We start from the raw sequence: 21,134 nt of genomic DNA, 5'->3' as shown, positions 1-21,134 counted from the left end.
GATAAATATGAATAGGAACAGTACATGCTGTATGCATTCCCACCTTAACTCAGGTAATTATTTTGAACTTCCAGAATAAATATTTTTTACTGGAAGCAGCAGAAAAGCAGCACTTTCATTAACAAAAGAAGTCGCAAGCATTTCTTTTTTGTAATGTAAGAGCAGTTAAAAACATATGGAGTAATTCTTCAAGTTTTCTTGTAACACTGGATTTTTATTGACTGCTTAATGATGATACCAAAGTATGCTAAGATACAATATATTAAAACAGTCATTTGATAGATATTTTTAGTTGAGTCAACTGCTTGTCTTTGAAGTGTACAGAGGAAGCTTTGAGCAGGACAAAACCATCAACTGCATGGTAGTCTTCTGAAAATATACAGCACTGCATGTCTGCTTTAGAAAAAAGCCGTTTAAGGGAAAGTTCATAATGAGAGACAGTCTTTGAGTTTATCCATAATTACATTCATTCCATCAGCTGGAACTACCATGACAGTCCGCCAAGGTTTCATTGGTACATCATCAAAGGACCATCTGCCACCCAAACAGCTGTCACTTTCCTCTTGCACAGAGTAGCTGAACTTCAGAAGAGCATTCTAAGCAACAGAAATAAATGCATGAGGATTAAGCATTTTGAACAGCATAAAGATCATACATAATCTAAACAAAACAAGAACAGTGGAATCTTGCTAGAAAGAAAGTTATTTCCATAGAATCACAGAATGGCCTGGGTTGCAAAGGAGCACAATGCTCATCCAGCTCCAACCCCCTGCTGTGTGCAGGTCACCAACCAGCAGACCAGGCTGCCCAGAGCCACATCCAGCCTGGCCTTGAATGCCTGCAGGGACGGGGCATCCACAGCCTCCTTGGCCAAATTTTCTTCCATACCACAGGCCCACCAAAACAACCTACTATTAAAACCACCAAGAATTACGTTCCTTAAACTATTTGCTTTCCATCTGATTTATAAAATTCACATGAAATACTAAAATGATTGCCACTGTTACAGCTTAACTGCATCAGAATAAAATGCAAAAAAGAAAAACTAGTGCCCCTCTGACTCGTTTTGAAACAGCACCTCATTTCGTGTTACCGCATTAAGAAATGCTGACCTCTAGAAGCTCCTGTGCCTGGTGGTGATAGTCAGTAGAGTTACAAGTTTCACTCTAGAATTAGAGCAAACCTGTTGATGCTTCTTCAACTAAGCTGGAGCCTGTAATGTTTATTATTTATCTTTTCACTGACATCCACTACGTACAGATAGAACAGTCACTTTTTATGAGACAAAATGCTTGATGGACAGGAAAACTTTGCTTAAGAAATGTTTCTAGCTCTCACATGAGCCAGTTTAAAAAACGTGAGCTGAACTCTTAACTATAAAAAATAACATCTTCCCTTTGTAGAGAAAGTTAAGTACCTGTCTCTCTGTAGGTTTGCTATTTACTAGCAGCATCTCCAGTCTGCAAATGGAATTTTGGAAAAACCATCAAATTAGTTGAGTGGCTTTGCTGAAGAACACACAGTTTGAGCAATGGAGGCCCTAAACCTTCAAACAGCTCCAAGTCTATTCCAACAGAACTTCCATTCAGCTGCCTCAATAACATTTTAAGGACCAGAACGAAGCACAGCCAATTGACAAGCTCAAGAAGGCAACAGCCCTGGCTGGCTGCCCTGCTGGACGAGAGTTGATTTCCTTCCTACCACTTGGTATGGTTCTGTGTTTTGGATGACAATAACACTGATAACACACTAATGGTTTATTTGCTGCTGAGCAGTGCTTACACTAAGTTTAGAACTTTTCAGGTTCTCACACCAACATGCCAGCAAGGAGGTGGGGTGCTCCCAACCCTTCCCCACTGCACCGAGGAAAGTGAACAAACAGCTCTGAGGCACTGAGCTGCCCACTGGGTTGAACCACAGTAGCATCTCTATGCCTGAATTGGCTCTCAGTGTCTGCCTTGCTGCACTTAATATCATTTTATGGCAATCTAATTAACGTTCTGTGTGAGTGGAGAGGACATACACTTCAACACTAATTTATTTAGGACGTATACATTATTAAGTTCAGACACTCACTTCATCTAATATCTTTCACTGGAACAGGCTGCCCATGAAGATGGTGGAGCTGCGATCCTTGAAGCTGTTTAAGAGCTGTGCAGATGTGGCACTGAAGGATACAGTTTAGTGGTGGACTTGGTAGCATTAACTCAAGTCCAACTAATAGCTGGACTTGATCTTAAGGGTCTTTTCCAACCACAGTGATTTTGTTCCTACATCTACCTCTCAATGGTTCACAAAAGACAAAAGGAGTTGTGTTCAATACAAGCAAGCTTTTTTTTATAAGACGGACTTAATTAAAGATATGCAGCTATCCCTGCAAAAATACCCCTTGAAGTTTAGGTGAAACACCTTTTTGAGTGTTGCAATAAAAACAAACATCTCAAATTAATAGAACTGTGTATGTTACCTCATAAAAGAACTCCTCCTCTGCATTTGCAAACATTAATTCCTCCTTTTGCCGATTTCTCCCTTCCTTCTTAGAATTCTTTGTGGCTTCTGTAAAGGTCTTGCTGATAAGAAGGTAATAGTGACACTTTCCACAAGGTTTGTTTGTTCTCTGTGCCTCCTTTAATTCTTTCCTGAAGAGAAATAGATGTTTGCATGTTCCATTTAATCATGTGTCCACAATACACAATTAAAAGCCTCAGCAAGTGCAAATCTCATATTGGTTTAGTAGGCACATTTGTACTACCCCCTATTGTTTTCTGGTGATTTAAAATACAAATTTTGCATTCCCAGTACTTAAACACACTACTTGCACTCTTGAACAGTAAAAATAAGGATGTCTTTTCCTCTGCCAACAATCTTCTCCAGAATCTTGCTCACGGCAAACAAAAAAAGCCTGTCAAAGTGCAGCTGTCCTGGAAACAAATCAGATTATCACTTTCACACAGAGCTACTACTGAACAGACAGAAGATACACTTGCCCACTCTTGTGTTAAATGAATTGCCACTGCAATGCTCCAAAAACATTAAGACAAAGAGGCTGAGACCTGAATTTGTGTTGTGACAGCTGCATTCTAGCACTAAACGTCAAAGTCAGGCTTTGAAGCACTTGATGGGAAAGAAGTCATCTCCATCCAATCACTGCAGCTCTGTAACCAACAATCTCCTGGTTTCCAGTGTGGCACTAAACTAGTATAACATCATAAACATCATACAATCAGTTCCTTTACTTACTGCCATCCCATCTAGGATGTAAATCCATGAATCCAGAAGAGATCAGCTACCCCCTGATCTACTTCACTTCTTTATCTGGAACTCACCAAAACACTGCATATGGTTTTCATGGGCCTGAACTCATCCACCTTAAAAGCCCATCCCTCAAGCCAAATTTTCCATTCCTGAGCCAGACATTAACATATAAGCAGAAATATCCCAGTTGCTTAACACAAGCTTGCTATTAAAAAAAATTACTTTTCCTAGGTGAAAATGCAAATAGACTGTAATACAAAGTTAAACTATAGTATAGCTACTTCTTAAGAGAAAATCAGCTAACAGTATTACAGCACATATTTGTAAGAGTATAGTTTGAAAGCCCAAGGGTATTTAAAAAAATTACAGAAACCACAGACTTTATAGATGAAAATCATCGCTTTGTTTTATGTCTTTCTTACAGTATCAGCTCTCTTAACACAGTGCTATATAAGAATTCTGAAAAGATATGAAGCAAAAAGTACTGTTCAACTTCACGTTAAACATGAAATAAAACATCAAATAAAACACAATGAGAACTCCACTTACTGGAGCTGCTGGTGCATGGGCAAAGCAATTTGTGGTGGCACATTAATGAATCTTTCACTCAGAAGCAGACCCACAGGCTTAGTATCATCTTTCAGGAGCTTATCCAGCTGTTCAACTACATGCTGTTCACAGCTCTTCTCACACCGACTCAGAATCAGCTCTTTGATTTGTTCAGCACACTGTGTACCCTAGAATCAAAAGGTATGCTTCCTTTGCATTACACAACAATTATTTACACAAGAAAATCGTCAAAGTGAACTTCAAGGGAGCATCCAAGAGTCCTACAGACAATTTCCTTACGTGGTCCCTAAAGCACTGTATGATTCCTCTGCTATTTACCAGCCCCAAAGCTGAGAGCAAACAAAAGTCCTTAACTGACAGGAATGCAGTTATGACACCAGGACATTTAACAGCAAAATTCAAAAGCTGCTCAAGATGGAAGTGCAGAAATGTAAGAGCTCAGCTGCCCTGGAAATACTTGTCAGACCAGCCCCAATTCTCCGTTTCAATCCTCTGACCTTCAGCAAGTTATGCAGGACTGGATGCAAAAGCAAACTAAGTGATGCAGAACTTCTGAGACCATAATTCTCCATGGCAGAATTCAGAATCCTGATCCAACTATCTCAGCACGCTGTTCCAGGCAGAAAAGCAGAACATAGGCACACTTACATCTGCCTAGAAGTTAATCAGGAATACCAACCTTCCTTTCAGTTAAGTTTAAGAAGCTTATAAAACCAAAGACTTCATCATCATCAACATCGTCATCATCACTGCTGTCTTCTTGGACTTCTGCTTGCTGTTCGATGAAAGAAAGAGAAATAATTCATACTGACGTTCCATTTTCACTCCTTGCACCAAAATATGTTGTGTTTTGTTTTGTTCTTTTTTTTCAGAAGATGCTCTTCAGATGACAACTATGTAGGCAACCCGTGCCAACACACAACCTACAAATTGTAGTTATGGTTATGAGAGTGCTGCAACACTGAATGGCTTGATGCACTTAAAGCCGAGTGTACACAGAGCCAGGCCATGTACCTTCTACAGCACTATCTTTTCAATAGCATTAACATTTGAGTGTTGCATTTAATAAGCAGCATCTTTATACAAAGGATGGCACTATCTTATGCATAACCAATTTTCTTCAGTTTTTAATGCAGGGAGATATACCTGCAAAGTCTGAAAACGTAGAGCTTTAACAGAGTGTAGAAACAAGCACAGCAACCCCCACATAAAATACTTGGCCAAAGAATAGAGGCTATCATGCACTTGTTACCTAAGAATCACATTAACATTGGGCAGAAAAATTCAGGTCTCATTTCAGGGTCCATTCCTAAGACCACAGAGCTCTGCAGAGTACTGAGGAAACCACAAGAGGAAATTGGAGGCTGTGGATGCCCCATCCCCTGCAGGCATTCAAGGCCAGGCTGGATGTGACTCTGGGCAGCCTGGGCTGCTGGTTGGTGACCTGCACACAGAAGGGGGTTGGAACTGGATGAGCGTTGTGCTCCTTTTCAACCCAGGCCATTCTGTGATTCTATGACTCTATAAATTGCACATGGGGATGTTCTTCATCTACATCTATTTCCTGAGATTGCAGGGAAATTATATGGCACTGCTTCTTACTGAGAGTAACAAACTCCTCCATGGTCTTTTCATCATAATTGCTCTACCGGTCCAAAGTTCAAGAAGAAGACTGAACAGAATTCATATGTGAAAAGAAAGCAACCAAAATAATCAACCAACTTTACCGTTTGGTTTAAATCCAGCATGGAAAATATCAGGTCCAACAAGAGAATTATTCCCAAAACAAAGAAACAAGCAAGTTACAAACAACGTTAAGGACAAGATTCTCTTCCAGAAGCACATAACTGCATTTCAAATACTTAATTCAGAAGAGCCATTTCCGTCTTACCTTGATAACACTTCCAACGTGATTCTGTTGTATTAAGATATCAGTTAACTCAGCAGTGTTAACAGGAGCTTTTAGAAACAACTGGAAAATAAAAAGCAGGGATTACAGACGTTTTAGACCCGGCGTTGCGTGCGGCGGCGTGAGCTGACGGCTGCATACAGCTCCATTACTGAACCGAGGCGTCAGCCCTGCTAACGGCAAAGCACAGCACCTGCTGCAGCAGCTTCTTTATCCCACTGTAGTCGTTGTCTGATATCGAATGCGCTTCGAATTCAACGTTCACTTCCTACAAAAAAAGCAGAATGCAGAAAGTTAAGCGTAACTGTCTAGAAGCTGGAGTAAAACCGAGCCAGGCTGTAAGGAACGCGAAGGTTTGCTCCCCCGCCCCGTCTTTTGCAGGGGAATTTCTCCTAACAGCCAAACGGAACCCGCCGCTCACCTCGTCGACCTGCTCGTCCTCCTCGGACTCTGAGTCGCCCGATTCCGGCTCCGAATCCGATTCCGAATCTCGCTCCGGAGATGCAGGCCGCGCTCTACGTTTAGCCGGCGTGGCCATGTTGCCGCTGTGCGCATGCGCGGCGGAGCCGGAAGGACGCGCGGAGGGAGGGGCGGAGCCGGGCCGGGAGCGGCGCGGGGCGGGTGAGTGGGGGCGGGGGGGGCAACCGGTTGGGGAGCCGTGCCGGGCAGCGGGGGCTCCTGTCCGCTCCCACAGGCTGCACCGAACTGCGGGTTACATTGATGTTATGAACGTGCGCACTCTGTTCTGTTTAAGGCCCTGCGTGTCGTTAAGTGAGTGCTAATGAAGTGGCTAGGAGAGGACTGAGCCAAGCTGCAGTGCGGGCATGGGGAGATGGGGGGGATGTCAGCTGTGTGTGCCATGTGGATGGGGGCTGCCTTTCATTGGGGGGGTCGGGTGTGGGGTTGGGATGGTTGGGTTGGGTCAGTTGAGGTTGGTTTGGGTTGAGTTGGGTTGGTTAGATTGGGTCAGGTTGGGTTGGGATGGTTAGGGTGGGTCGAGCTGGGTTGGTTGGGTTGGGTCGGGTCGTGTTGGGTTGGTTGGGTTGCATTGTGTCAGGCTGGGTTGGGCTGGTGAGGTTGGGTTGAGTTGGGTCAGGTCAAGTTAGGTTGGTTGTGTTTGTCAGGTTGGGCTAGGCTGGTTAGGTTGGTTGGGTTGGGTCAGGTTGTGTTGGTTGGGTTGAGTCAAGTTGGGCTTGTTGGGTTGCATTGGGTCAGGTTGAGTTGATTGGGTGGGTTGAGTCAGGTCAGGTTGGATTGGTTGGGTTTGTCAGGTTGGGCTGGGCTGGCTAGGTTGGGTCAAATTGGGTTGGTTGGGTTGGGTCATGTTGGGTTAGTTGGGTTTGTCAGGTTGGGTTGGGTTAAGTTGGGTTGGTTCAGTTGGGTCAGATGGGGTTGGGTCATATTTGGTTGGTTTAGTTGGATTGGGTTAGGTTGGTTTGAGCTGATCAGGTTGGGTCAGGTTGGATTGGGTTGGGTCAGGCTGTGTTGGTCAGGCTGTGTTGGTCAGGTTGGATTGGGTCAGGTTGGGTTGGGTCAGGTGGGGTTGGTTGGGTTGGTTGGGTTGGGTTAGGGCTGCTGGAAGTCAAGAGCTGTATTTGCTCTGGAAGCACTGCTGAAATACAAACATTGATGCTTAGGGAGAGATTGGAGCAAGATGGATTGACAGAATTCTTCAATGAAGCAGTAAAACCCCTTCTGTGGGGATTTGTGCATTATGTAGCTGCAGTATGTTGTAGAGATTGGTCTCTGCTCCCAGGTGGCAATAGGATAAGAGGTGATGGCCTTAAGTTACGCCAGGAGACATTCGAATTGGGGATTGGGAACAATTTCTGCTCTGAAAGAGTGGTTGGCACTGGCACAGGCTGCCCAGAGAGTGGGGATCACCATCTCTGGGGGTGTTTGGGAAACATGGGAATGTGGCACTGAGGGATGTAGGCAGTGAGCACAGTGGGATGGATGGGTGGCTGGAGTTGGGCTGGGGGATCTGAGAGGTCATTTCCAGCCTGAATGATTCTATGAAGGTCCAAGTCCTGCAGCTCCACAGGATTGCCAGGTCAGGGAACTAGTTTTGCAGTTGGATTTTGGGATTCCTGTGTAACAGGAATTATTATTTAGAAAAATTGCTTGTGTTGAATGGTATATATATAATGTTATCTGTGAGTTTGGTAGGCTTTTGAAACAGAAGTCATGGCAGCCTCACAGGTAATCTTTCTTTCCTTCTCTGGTTATTAAACCCAGCTATTCGCTAGGAAAGAAATTGGTAAGAAATACATAGCATCAAAAATCCCAGCCCAGGGTTTTTCAGAGTCATTGTTTTTCTTTAATATTTTTTAGCATATGTCAGTAGTGTCTTGTAATTCATCTCCATTTCAGTTTATGACATTCCTGTTACACTTGGCAATCAATGCTTGCTGTGTGACCCATGCACTTTCTTGCAATAAAAGAGGGGCTGGAGTTTTATTAAAGTTCAATGTGTTTTGCAGCTTTCGGTGTCACTTAGAAGCAGAAACAGAAGGACCCATTTCTTTCTTTCTCAAAGCCATCCTCCATCATAGAAGTGGTTTGCAATTAGTTTGAGGACAACTTTTCCAATGCAGGGGAGTGGGGGACTGGAGATACACACTGTAATCAGCTTTCTGTTTTAATTGAAGGCACAGCGATGGTGAATTTCACTGTTTAATGCTGTGAGTGGGAAGCATTTCAGTTACATCTGTAAGCATTAATATTTCCCTGAATGCACAACACGACCCAAAATTACCCCTCTCCTGACTTAGGTAATGCGGGCTAAGAGAAATAGCACCAAACTGCTTGTACCTTCAGCCACAAAGGAATGCCTTGGGAGCTCTGCTTGCTCCCATGGTTTGTTATCAGAGCTAACTGGATGCTTCCCAAACCCCAGAATGGCTCATACAAGTTTTTCTTCATCTGAGTGTGCATTTGTGCTCAAGTCAGAAAATCCATGGTCCTCTTATTAGCTGTTTGCAAGCCTAATGGGTTCTAACTGGTATTCTCTTAACAGCTGAAGAGCAATCATCACAGAGCAGTTATTGGCACGCATGCAAACAATGTGCTTGTTCTGTGAGCCAAAAGTGGGAGGCCAACATCGTCCTATAAACTTGGCAGTGCAAAACTGAGTTCAGGTTATTCACACCACAGTCTCGTTTGCAGATGTAAACTGAGCACCGCTGGACTCTGTCAGTCCATTCATTGCTCTATATGGAAACATCTTCTGGCTCTTCAGAAGTTTTTGCATTCCTCTCTTGATTAAATTTAATGACATCTGAGATATGTTCCCATAGTGCTAGTGCTTCAAAATACACCATTGGTTACTGAAGCTGCCACATGTCCTGTGTGCTTTGTATTAATGATTCAGTAGAAATGCTCGTTGGGGGAGCTGATGTTGGTAAGGTGTTGTGTTGGACAGCCATAGGTGTTCCTCAGTAACACTTGGTGCCGGTGCCTGGGCCTGCTTTGGTCCAAAGCTGCCTTTTCTCTTTAGAGAAAAATGTTTAAAAATGTTGTGATGACAAACATTTGCCCAAACAGTCTTTTGGTCTTCAATGAAACTTGGAGGATTTCAATGCATTTGGTGCAAACAAACCACTGATATTCCATACATTTGAGTACTCGTTTTTGTTCTTTTTAAAGCTCATTGGCTGGTGTGCTAATATCAGAAAGGAACACGTGAGTAATGAGCGTTAGTGTGCAGTTAGTGAATTCTGTTTGTGTTCAGCTATTTGTTTGCTTTGCTGCTTGTTGTATTTGCCCAAGTGTTGGAATCAGTCATTGAATTCAGCACGTCAGCATTTAAGGAATGGAGAACCTTCCCTTCTGTGTATGGGCAACAGATGTGAGCCTGGCCCAGAACAGGGTGGAACAGAGTGGGATAAAGCTGTTTCAGCCAGAAGCAGGTTACATGTTACATTACTGAACATGACTGCCTTGTAGGGGTTGTTCCTCCTGCTGCAGCATTCTCCTTGATGACTTTCCTTGCAGCTTCTCCCTTAAGCAGCATTATCTGAAGCCAGCATGTTATTTGCTGCTCTTATCAGGGTGGGTATTCATTCCCAGAGAACGTGCGTTAGCTGCTGGCTCATTGCACAGGGAGCCCTGCTCCAGCTCGAGCTGAGCCATTAAAGGCACTGCTCAGCAAAAAAGGCTTCTAGATCTAATTTAGATAAATTCTTTTATTGTATTTCAGAGTTCTTCTGCAATTATTTGATAAACGATGAAGGTTCTGTTACTGAAGGACCCCAAAGACAAAGAGTCGGGACCAGATCCATATGTGAAAGTGAGTGAACTGGAAAAAGTAAATGGTTATGTTATTTTGCTATTAAGTAACAGCACTGTTCTGTTCAGCAAGACAGGTGAACCTAACCAGATTCACTAATGAGTAAGATGCCTTTGTATTTTAGCTGAGGAAAAATATACTTGCACTGACCTGGTTGTTTCTTTGAAGCAAAAACTGCTGGAAGTGTATTTAAAGAATTGTGATTTTTTTTTTTTTTTTTTCCATAGGAACTAGGATTGTATGGATTTGAAGCAACTTTGATTCCAGTTTTGTCATTTGAATTTGTATCTCTTGAAGACTTGTTTGAAAAGGTAAGTTTGGAGGGATTCCAGTTGCCTTATTTCCAGCAGAGTTTAGGCCATGATTGCCAAGGTGCAGCATCTTACACTGAGTTAATAATATTGCTGCCCTTTTTAGTACCTCGTGTTGTTTTCCCACTAACAGAAGTCTGTCCTGTGATGTTACACACAATGAGAAGGATGCTGTCTGTACTCCCTAAAGACATAGGGTGGTTAGATAGGACAATAAAGCTTACAAGCAGTAGTCACAGGCATTGTAGCAAAAGAAAAGAGGACTGTTGTACCAACTAAAGCTTACCTGAAGTTCATCCTTCCATTGCACCAAAGTTGTGTACCTCATCTCATAGGGTCAAACTGTGTAATGGCTGTTCCCATTCTGTCTTCAGCTGTTTATTTAGCTTTCCTGTGCTGGAAAGCTTTTGTGAGGGAGCCTACCTCGAGTGCCCATCTCCAGCAGCATTTCTCTTTAGTAGGTCTTGCAGTGTATCACAGCATTTACAATTGACCTGGGAACACTCTGGTTTTTTTTTAACCAGTCTTTTAGAGCATGTTTGTGGTCTTACTGTTTTCTGATCAGGTAGGGGACAAGCAGCAAGCAACCTTCTGTGTTACTTGAAACTGCTTGAAATGGCAGTTGTTTTTTCCTACGTGAATGTAGAGTATCTCCTATGTCATTCGTCCATCCCTCAGCTCGTGGCAGCGACAGGAAGCCTTACCTATTCCTGCAGAGTTTCAGCATTAATATCACACAGGAAAATATCCAGTAGTTGTTATACATTCCTCTTATAAATAATCTGGCTGCTGATAAGTGTAAATAATTGCCTGTTTCTGTTATCTGTTGGTGCTGTTTTGTTGTTCACAAGGTTACAAGGAATTGATTGACTTATTTCTTTAACGTATCTGCTCAATTCTTAATGTGCTTCCTACATTTCCTATTTCCAAGCAGCTTTCTCATCCAGAGCGTTACAGGGGCCTCGTTTTTACCAGTCCAAGAGCATTAGAAGCCATCAAGATATGTTTAAGAGAGAATAGTAAAAATGAAGGTAAGTGCCCATCCATATTCCTTGGTTTTTCTCTTTTGGTATTTTCTGAAGTTTGTTTTTTTTATTTCATCCATCAGCAGTGTTTGGAGAATGCCTTAAAAAAAAAAAAAATCATTCTACCTCATTTGACATCATAAAGGTCTTGTGCTGAATGGGGTCTGGCTTTTCTGTGCTTTATGCTGCTCTTAGAAATGAAAGGAAAAAGCTCTTGGCGTCAGTTACTAATCAGCATGGATTTCTTTCTGCAGTCAGTTGTGGTTACATTTGCTGATGCTAAGATTCATAGAATAGAATCATAGAAACACAGAATGGCTTGGGTTGGAAGGGACCTCAAGCATCATGAAGCTCCAACCCCCTGCTACACGCAGGGCCACCAACCTCCACGTTTCATAGCAGCCCAGGCTGCCCAGGGCCCCATCCAACCTGGCCTTGAACACCTCCAGGGATGGACGGGGCATCACAGCCTCTCTGGGCAGCTGTTCCAGCACCTCACCACTCTTGAGTTCTTCAGAGCTGAGAACTCTTTTCTATTTTAAACTCCCCACTTTGTGTGTTGAGATCTTCGCAGTGTACTCTTCCCTAGAAGCTTTGCTGCCATTTAAACTTCTACATTAATGCCAAAGTAGAAATGAATGTAAGCTGCATACGATGTGACATAAGGTGAAGCATGCATTAAGAACACTATTTAACAAAGGCAGCTGAGAACTATTTACTCAAATCAAGCTTTTGAACACATGTTTTTGGCTGCTATTTACGCGATGAAAAATACATTAAAAATTCATTCTGTGAACCCGGATTTGCTGAAATGTGTCCTACTGTATTAGTTGTTGGCATTTGCTGTATCCACAGATTTGCACAGAAGTCCAAATACTCATTTAGCATTCATATTTTGTTGCCGCGTGCTTAAACTTAATTTAATGTTTTACAGCATGGTCAAAATCTCTTAAACAACAGTGGAATACCAAACCAACATACGTGGTAGGAAAGGCTACAGCTTCTCTTGGTAAGCTGCAGTTTAAGGTGGATCAAGTTGGGACTCCAATTTCAGCTCATGTTTCTGTGACTTTGAGTTCTTGAATTCAGTGGAGTTTTCTTCTGTCTTTGCTTATAGTGGAAGAAATTGGCCTTTCTCCACAAGGAGAAAAGAGTGGAAATGCTGAAAAATTAGCTGAATATATTTGCTCAAGTGAGTATCTGAAATCTTCTATTTACATTAAGCTCATGTACCTTGTTTCTTGTATATACAGTCGACTGTATGCTGAAACAGAGCAGGATATGTGGTCTGTGTCATCTTACATCTCTGGATTCAGATTCTGGGAATACCTAAATAGCTCTAAAAGGCCATAAACAACGTTTTGAAATTCCTATCCAGGATCTTAATTCACCTGACATCTTAGACTCTGCAGCTGGATACTAATCGACCCAGCAGACAAATGGTGTTGGGTTTTTTCTTAATTAAAGGTCAGAGCTGTAATGATTTGAAATTGCTGCTCGGTCGTAACGTGGAGATGGTTCTGTTAGTGAGCGTGCAGATTGTCAGTGAGCATGGGATGTCACTGCTGGGGCTGGGGGTGTCTCACCACCACGTAATTCAGAGTGGATAAGGCCGACTCCTTTCCTCAGCACCAACACGTGGTTTCAGAGGATTGTGTTTTTCTGTACCCAAAGAGAGTGGTTTGGAAGCAGCAGCAGCTTCTGACAGCCACCAGTGGGGAAGAAAATTGTATGTTTTACAGCCTTCTCCATAGAATATGTTACACCGAGGGCAGTTTCATACCAGAACACCAGCAGGCTATTTAAATTAACACAGAGCTGTAGCACTGCCATTATCCTTGTGAGAATGACTGCCTTTGAATACCCTTCAGTTTTAATAACCATCCAGCACATTTCAATCATTGGAGACTGCTTGTTGATAGATGTAATCGTACCGGGTGGTTTATTGGAGGCTGCCTGTTGATGCTCTCGCCCTTTATCAAGTGGTTTGTAAGAACCTCTGTCTTTTTTTTTCTTATTTATTTTGACATGATAGGCAAATGAAAGGAACAGCTCGAAATTTTTCTATCATTAGAATTTGTTGTCAGAATAAAAATAAAATCTGCAGCAGGGTAATCCTTTTGTTACTCAGGTGCTTCAATACCACCTTAAGTGGAATTAAAAACAAAGGAATTTACTCCTAATTAAGCCACATTGAGTCTTTTTACAAGGCAAGTAATTTCAGATTTATTGCAAAGTAATATTTGTGCCAGTTGCCAGTATGTGTTGACTCCAAGTAAGGTCTTCCCATTTTGTCTTTACTGTTCTTCTCTTTGCTTTTCTTCTTTTCTTCTTAACATTTTCTCTGTATTTCCCTTATTTGTATAAAAGGCAAACTGCACAAGAAGTCTGCTGTTAAGTTTGTGTCCAAAAACATCTGAACTTCTGGCTGTATTTAGTGATGAAGGATTAATGATAATATGGGTTTCAGTTTACATTGAAGTATATTTTCAGTTTCATTCATTTCTCGTCAGAACAGCCTTTACATTAAATATCTTAACATAATGAGCATTAAACAATTTAAGATAATACACCTAAAGCAGTCACCGTATGAGCATCTGACTTTCCTAGTGGCAGTAGCTGCAAAAAGCTGTTGTCTAAGAACAGATAATGGTGTTTGCTGCCTTTAATGCTGCTTAAAAGCTGAGGTCACAACCCAGAAAGGTCCTTCTTCCCAGATGGGCAAGGAGCATTCACATGCAGGCAGTGTAACAGCAATTGAGGTTGGAAGCCAGTTCCTTTCGAAAGGATACGAGGATGTGTGGACACCCACTTCCAGTCTTCGAGCCTTGGAATTGGAATCGTTTTTCCTTGGGCAAGCAAGAAAACACACATATAGATAGCCTGAAGCTTCCAGCAGAGTACTTCTGTCCTCTTGTCTGCCTGAAAGTTCTTTCCCTTACAGAGAGCTGTTGTGTACAGAGTGGGCTGAAGTTTTAAATATAAAAATGGAGGGAGATTGTGTATCTGAGAAGGAAGAGATAACTTGCACAGTCCTTGTTTTTCTTTGTAGAACGGCACGGGGAATAGAAATGCAGTTTATCTTTCATGAGATCTTTTTAGTCCATGCATTCGTATTGGTTATGGAATATTTTTTAATTTACATGCTAAGTAGCTCTGCCCTCTGAATTGGGATGCAGTTTTTGTGAGTGCTTTCATTTACCACAGGGCTATGTTGGGGGAGAAGCATGCAGCACTTGCAACAGTGTTCACCATTTGATACCTTTAAAGTGGATTAAATGCATCTTTATTAAAAAAGAAATTAATGACAAGTTTTTGTGTATTTACAGGAGAGAAACCTCATTCATCATCTCTTCTTTTTCCTTGCGGAGCCCTGAAAAGAGAAGTACTTCCTACAGCACTTAAAGAAAAAGGTTGAACTTCCCTTTGAGCCTCATTGTACTCAGTCTGTTAGGAGACAATTTGTACCTAACCTTTTTGAACCAAATTTGAGTGAGAATGGAATTTTCTGTGATGTCGATTGGAGGATGGGAGTGCAGGCTTTCTTAGAATCACAGAATGGCCTGGGTTGAAAAGGACCTCAATGCTCATCCAGTTCCAACCCCCTGCTGTGTGCAGGTCAGCAACCAGCAGCCCAGGCTGCCCAGAGCCACATCCAGCCTGGCCTTGAATGCCTGCAGGGATGGGGCATCCACAGCCTCCCTGGTCGATCTTTGAGGTTGGGATGCTGCTCACAGCTCCAGGACTTGGTGCAGCGCAGCTCAAGCAAGGTTACTTGCTTTTGTTCATCACTTTTGTTGGCATTTTGAGAAGGAAGAGAACTTAATCACAGACTGCTGTGAGACATGACAGTTGTCCTCATGTGCTTCGAGGTCCTCCAGTTACAAAAGTTCTAATCTTGTATAATATGCATAGAAAGATGTATGAATCCCTCATGTCCTTTTCCCTGTATCTTTTTAACCTGAAATAGTTAAACTATTTTTTAACTTTTGAAGTGCAAGTGATACAGTAAGAACATTTTCCTGACATAATAAGAACATTTTCCTGACATAATAGAAATCAATGACATCCTGTTTGGTTCTGAATGCCTCTTGTGATCCCAGGCATACCGCTGGAGAGCCTGACTGTGTACCAGACTGCCCAACACGAGCATCTCCAGCAGTCACTGAGCAGCTATTTCTCACAGCAGGTATTGGGTCAAATTGGAATGTCAGAATTTTTGAGGTCTGTGATGTAACCTAACAAAACACACCTTTCCCTTCCCTTCCAGAGGATATTTATTAAACAGCTTTATTTTTTAATTATTGTCGTTATTGTGGTGTCTCTGGACAACTTTGCTGTATCTTATGAATCAGAATCCAGTGGTTTTCTGCCCTCCGTAGTCTCAGAGTTCCTCCTCTGATTATCCAGTTTATGAATATAATTTTAAGTGTTTTGAATTCCAAGTGACATATGTATTGAGGTACACAAAGGCAAAAAAATCTTGCAAACGTATCTGTTAAACTTTATTAAGCCAGGAGCAGTGCATAGAAAAAGATTTGAAGCTAGCAGAAATTGTTTTTATTTTGTCCAGGTTGACTTTCTGAATTTTCCACTGTATCTGTGTTTAATGGTGTTCAAAATGTAGCCTTTCTTTCTTGGGATAGCTTGGCTTGCCTGAGCATGTTCACATCTGTTTAATCTATACATCAGTGTCTTGTTAAATTATATCTTGATTTTCAAGTTAATTTTCAGGAGGTCCTAAAAGGCTCTGGCATGGTACGTAGGCATTTCCATAGACTCATAGGATGGCTTGGGCTGCAAAGGACCTTTAAGATCACGTGGTTCCAACCCCTGCTATGGACAGGGACACTTCCCTCTAGCCCAGGTTGCTCACAGCCCCTCCAGCCTGGCCTTGAGTGCTTCCAGGGAGGATACATCCACATTCCGAGTTCTTTTTGAGGAACTCCTTACACACATTTTAGACAATGTGATTTGCTGGTTTCATTGTGAAGCTATTAAATCTGTTTCTCATGGGCTTTTTTAGTTGTTCCTAGCTGATGATATTGGGGTTATCTGTTTTGTGCATGGAGAGCTGATACAAAAAAACAAGTGTTTCAGCACACTGTGAGACAGGGAGCAGCGCTGTGCTAAAGCATCGCTCTGCTTTCCAGGGGCTCAGGCCAGCTTCCAAGTCACGCACGGTAACAACAGCAGATGTGCTTTGGGTACATCTCATGCAGGGTATTTTTCTGCTCAAACAGAAAATCACGATAAAGAAGGCACGTGCTTCGGGTCCAGATCTTGCAGAATTTTCTTTTGGCTCTCTTAAAGCCTTCGTGTGGGACAGAAAGCCCTCTGTGTGATCTGCAGCTGTAAGGCATCGCCTCATCTTTGTCACAGCACCTCTGGGTGGGCAGAACTTAGGGTAAAACCACACGAGCTGGGAAACTGAACGTGGCCAGAACTGACATAGGCGGGAATGGATTTAGGATAATTGCAGTACATTTATCACCCAGTGGGTATGCGACAAAGTATTTGGTTAAAGCCACACCTGAACTTCAGCATTGTGTGGAGGTTTGGCAGACTGCACCACAGAGAGCCCTCTGTTGGCTTAGCATCTGTTTCTCATTTAAAAAAAAACCCTTTGTGTCCATATAGAGACATTTAAAGGGGTTGCTGTGAAAGAACTGATGTGCTGCTGGAACTGAGAAACCTCTGCCAACCTCTGCTTACTTTCACACAGGGAATTCCAGCCAGCATCGTGTTCTTCAGTCCATCTGGTGTCAAGTTTTGCCTCCAGCACATTCAGAAGCTTTCTGGTGATTCTGCCAACCACATAAAGGTACCTGCTCTTTTAAAATGGTGAAATGCAGTGGGGAGTAAGCCTAGGTTGGGAGACCAAGGGAGAGGAAAGCTGTTATGCCCTTTCCAAACCTTCATTTTCTTGTGGGGAATGCCAGGCTCTTTGTGCTTTTTCCTCTGACCAAAACATGTTAGGCAGCATCCACTGCAAAGTTCTACAGTCTTGATTTGAGAAACAAATAATGAAGGTTCTAACATCATTCATAATTATCAGTATATAACCATGCTTTTCGTTGCAACATAAAGAGGAATAAAAATGTCTTGTAGAGGATTTCTGAATCTTCTGTTTACATAAGAAATCATAATTCCCCTGTGATGGCAAAGGAGAACATTAAGGTTTGCAATTCATTCTTTGAATTCAAATTCACTGAGCTGGTGCAGCTACTGGTCTTCCAATTGAGGTCTAGTGGGGAAAAAGGCTGATTTTGGTACAGGGAAGGTAAAGCTTTGAAGGTTTGTAATGGTAGGAGAAATCTTTCCTAAGTACTTTCTAAACAGCCCAGCTGGTAGCTGACTTGTACTGAAGGTCTTCAGTGCAAAATGGTACAACGCAGTGAGCTCAGACATGCAAACTGATTTCTAGCAGTGTTAGCCAAGAAAGTAACTAATAAGAGCTGATCCCATGCTTGCTCACACTAATTCCAGCTGTAAACAATGTCATTGCAGTTTGCTGCTATTGGTCCAACAACTGCAGAAGCCATGGAGGCAGCAGGAATCCCAGTAAGCTGCACTGCAGAGAATCCCACTCCTCAAGACCTCACTGCTGGGCTCCAAAAAGCACTTCGTCCACAGAACTGCATTTTATCTGACTGAGAGCACAGCATGTGTTCGTGGTTCTCTACAGAAGGCTTTTTCATTTTGCAGACCTGTTGTCCTGCAATGAAGTATTGTTTGGGAATACACAACACTGTCCTGGCAGCACCTTGTGTGAGCTGCTAGCACGTATCTAAGAAATCTAGAATTTGTCTAGCACGTCCTGAAGCCCCTTTTTCTTATGTGTGCAGTCCCAGGAAACAAACTGTGAGAGGCCACCGGTGCATCAGAGTAATATATTGACATTTTGTGTTCTATGTTCACCTCAGGTATCTCCTACTGCACAAGGTGAGGTTTCCACTTCTCTGTGTATAGTCAGTTTCTCCATGCACATCTTCTGTTGTAAAAGAAGATCGTACTCATGAAGTATTTTCTGTTGCAAAGCTTATTCATTGTTCTCCTTGTGAAATATTTATATTAAGAGAATGATTGCAGATTCTCAGTGGAGTAGGATAATTCTTGTACTGTTGCACTGAGTGAAGCTAACAGGAGGTCAGTTATTGACACATCCTTGCAGTATGGAGTCTTAAAAAAATAAGGTTTCATTTCTATTTCTGTAGAGAAGGATTTGTAAACAGAGAAATAAACTGGCTTACCATTAATAATGGTGTTAGAGTTGTCTGTTTGAATGTGACTTATACTTCAATTGTTTATCTGTGAAAGGAGAAGTAATCCTATTTAGCACTCATGCTACCTTCAGCCAATGCTGTGAAATTCATGGAAGATGTAAATCTTAATACACTCAGTTATAATCCTTATGAAAGTCACTCATGTTGTTAGTATAGCACTAAGGTTCGTGGAAGAACAGAGAAACCCTCCTTTGCTGTAAGTTTCTATTAGCTTAATTCTGAGCGTATGACCTGAATTTCCAATTAGGTAAGCAGCTTTGTACCTAGGATAAGAGTTAAACCGAACCCAATTATGTTAATATAAACAGAAATAACTTCAAGTTGCATATGAGGATTCATCAGTCAGATCAGGCACAGTAACACAACCGTTGTGCTTTATGGAGCAGTTCTGTTTCTTGAGATGAAATAGGATCTCAGAAGCCTACTAATTGCTGGAAGATGCTGTTAAGCAGTGGGAGGAATATTTCATCATTAAAGAACCTCCTGAAGGATACTAGGATCACCGTGGTAACTGGATGTAGCTGCAGGACTCCGCATGGACATGTCCTCAAGAGGAGGAGAATGAATAAGAAGCCATTGCTGACTTTCTCTACAACTATTTCCCCCCCCTCCCCCTTTTAAGGACAATTTTAGTTAAGCTGTTGAACAGCTGAGCAGTGTCATTACAATAGTGTGCAGTACTGCTCATCTTTGCATTCAGAAATAAAGTCAGTTCAACTCCCCTACAGGACTGCCCACACCTCTCACAGCTGAAAGAGAAGGCAACTGGAGAAGATGAGCTAGTGCCTAGGGGCAGGGGAAGAAGGGGAAATGGGGTCTGTCAGAGGAGAGAGCAAGGACTGGAAGCTGAAGGCATCCACATGAGCTTGTATTCCCACATGTTGTATGGCAAATTCTTTAGTTATCCTAAGTCACATCTAATTATTTGTCTAATTCCTCAGTTCAGACCCAGTTTCTTGTGGAGACACCTACAGAAATACCAGCTTCCATCACCTCCATACAATATGTACTTAGCACACTTAATGGGACACGGAGGCCGTGCAAACTGCTGTGCGACTCAGGTGACATTATGGCTGGGATTTGGATTCAGACATATTCATCCTGTGTTAACAAACAGAAATATATTATATATAGCTTGGTTCACTGTGCAGCACTTAGTAATATATTTCATTTAAAAAAGGGAATAGAGTTGCAGCAATGGAGTGGCTTTTTATTCCTTTCCAGTCAGATCAGCTGATGTATAGGCCTGGCTTAGTTTTATCCAAGGAACACTTTCACAGCTGAAACAATCCTTCCCTCAGAGCTCACATGTCCCTGAGCTCTCCCCTGTTTGGAGCTTAGGAATTCATCTTTTTGGAAGGCCTAGATAACATTCTTTGCAATGGGCTCTTGGTTACCAGCCTGTCCCTCGAGCACCACACAAAACCGTTCCCTGCAGACAAGGGTTCATCTAAGGAACAAACTGCTCTCCCAGCTGCTAGCTTTGCATTGCAAGCCTGCCTGTAGTATCAAGAAGCAGGAAATGTTCTGCTGTCTTATCCAACCACTGTAGCATTCTTAAACCAGAGAGGGCTTAACGCTTTTATTAGTCATTTGGCAGATTGGAGACCTCATCCATGTGCCTTGCTGAAATTCTTTAGTTCTGTTTTGTTACAGGAAAGCTAGAAGAGCTCACAAAGCTTCTCCCCAAATCACAGTAACAGACTTCACACAGTAAGTTACAGGGCTTACTCTGCAGCCGTGGTTCTTAGACTGGCTGACAGTCACAGTGCCAAATACTTAAAGCCCACAGAAGAGAAGCACACATTTAGGTGAGCTGCTGCTTCTGAAATCAGCAGGATGCAGGAATGTGTAAGTGGTGCTCTGGAGAAAGCACCGCATTTGAGCATGGATCTGTGTGGTGCAATGCCAATTAAACACGGCCCATGTCATCACTACATTCTAGTCTTACACTGTTCTCTAGGACAGACCTTTTGGACTTGTCCTCTGGAAGTGCAAATTGCACCGAGACAGCCTGCTTTATCAGATCCAGAGGATTTCAGCAGGACTTCCCCTTAGCAGCAGGAACCTGCCACGGCCAGCTCCATAGGAAATCCTCTGGCCAAAACCATATCCTTCTGCTCTCTGCACCCAAGAGTCACTGATCTCAGCAGTCTTGCTTAGTTACCCCTCAGCTCTGAAGAAAAGATTGTCATGAACGCTTCTCACACCCCTCCACCACTGCCAAGTTTCCTGACAATATCAATTTCAAGCACAGTGCTTTTTTACCTTGCTTCAGAAACCTGCTGTTCAATTCCCTGCAGCTTTCAGCTCAGGAGAAGCGAGGACAGCACAAGGGGTGGTAGATATAGTCAGGCCCCAGGTGAAAAGCAGGGAAAGACACCAGAACCCAAGCACCTACTGTGCCATTTCATACAACTCACTCATTCAAAAGCAGAAGCAGCAGAAATGAGACACACGCTAAGCCTCTCATTTCTCACCCCTTCA

At 42.5% G+C, this 21,134-nt stretch overlaps 2 protein-coding genes across 2 annotated transcripts; one reads left to right on the top strand and one right to left on the bottom strand.

Moving 5' to 3' along the window:
* Positions 1-425: 425 nt before the first annotated feature.
* On the bottom strand, positions 426-6,272 carry BCCIP (BRCA2 and CDKN1A interacting protein; the record flags this gene model as incomplete). Its single annotated transcript, XM_079536589.1, has 7 exons — positions 426-596; positions 2,468-2,639; positions 3,805-3,992; positions 4,505-4,600; positions 5,717-5,797; positions 5,928-6,002; positions 6,156-6,272. 7 exons carry the CDS (start codon positions 6,270-6,272, stop codon positions 426-428), a joined length of 900 nt encoding a protein of 299 aa, XP_079392715.1.
* A 3,690-nt stretch (positions 6,273-9,962) lies between these two features.
* On the top strand, positions 9,963-18,018 carry UROS (uroporphyrinogen III synthase; the record flags this gene model as incomplete). Its single annotated transcript, XM_079535953.1, has 9 exons — positions 9,963-10,025; positions 10,253-10,336; positions 11,271-11,367; positions 12,296-12,370; positions 12,479-12,553; positions 14,691-14,774; positions 15,465-15,550; positions 17,087-17,185; positions 17,872-18,018. 9 exons carry the CDS (start codon positions 9,963-9,965, stop codon positions 18,016-18,018), a joined length of 810 nt encoding a protein of 269 aa, XP_079392079.1.
* Positions 18,019-21,134: the final 3,116 nt, after the last annotated feature.

The sequence above is a fragment of the Tetrao urogallus genome (genome assembly GCF_951394365.1).
Source record: "Tetrao urogallus genome assembly, chromosome: 5".
Taxonomy (NCBI): Eukaryota; Metazoa; Chordata; class Aves; order Galliformes; family Phasianidae; genus Tetrao; species Tetrao urogallus.
Note: the sequence above shows the minus strand (reverse complement) of the source record. Positions and strands in the feature narration are given on the sequence as shown.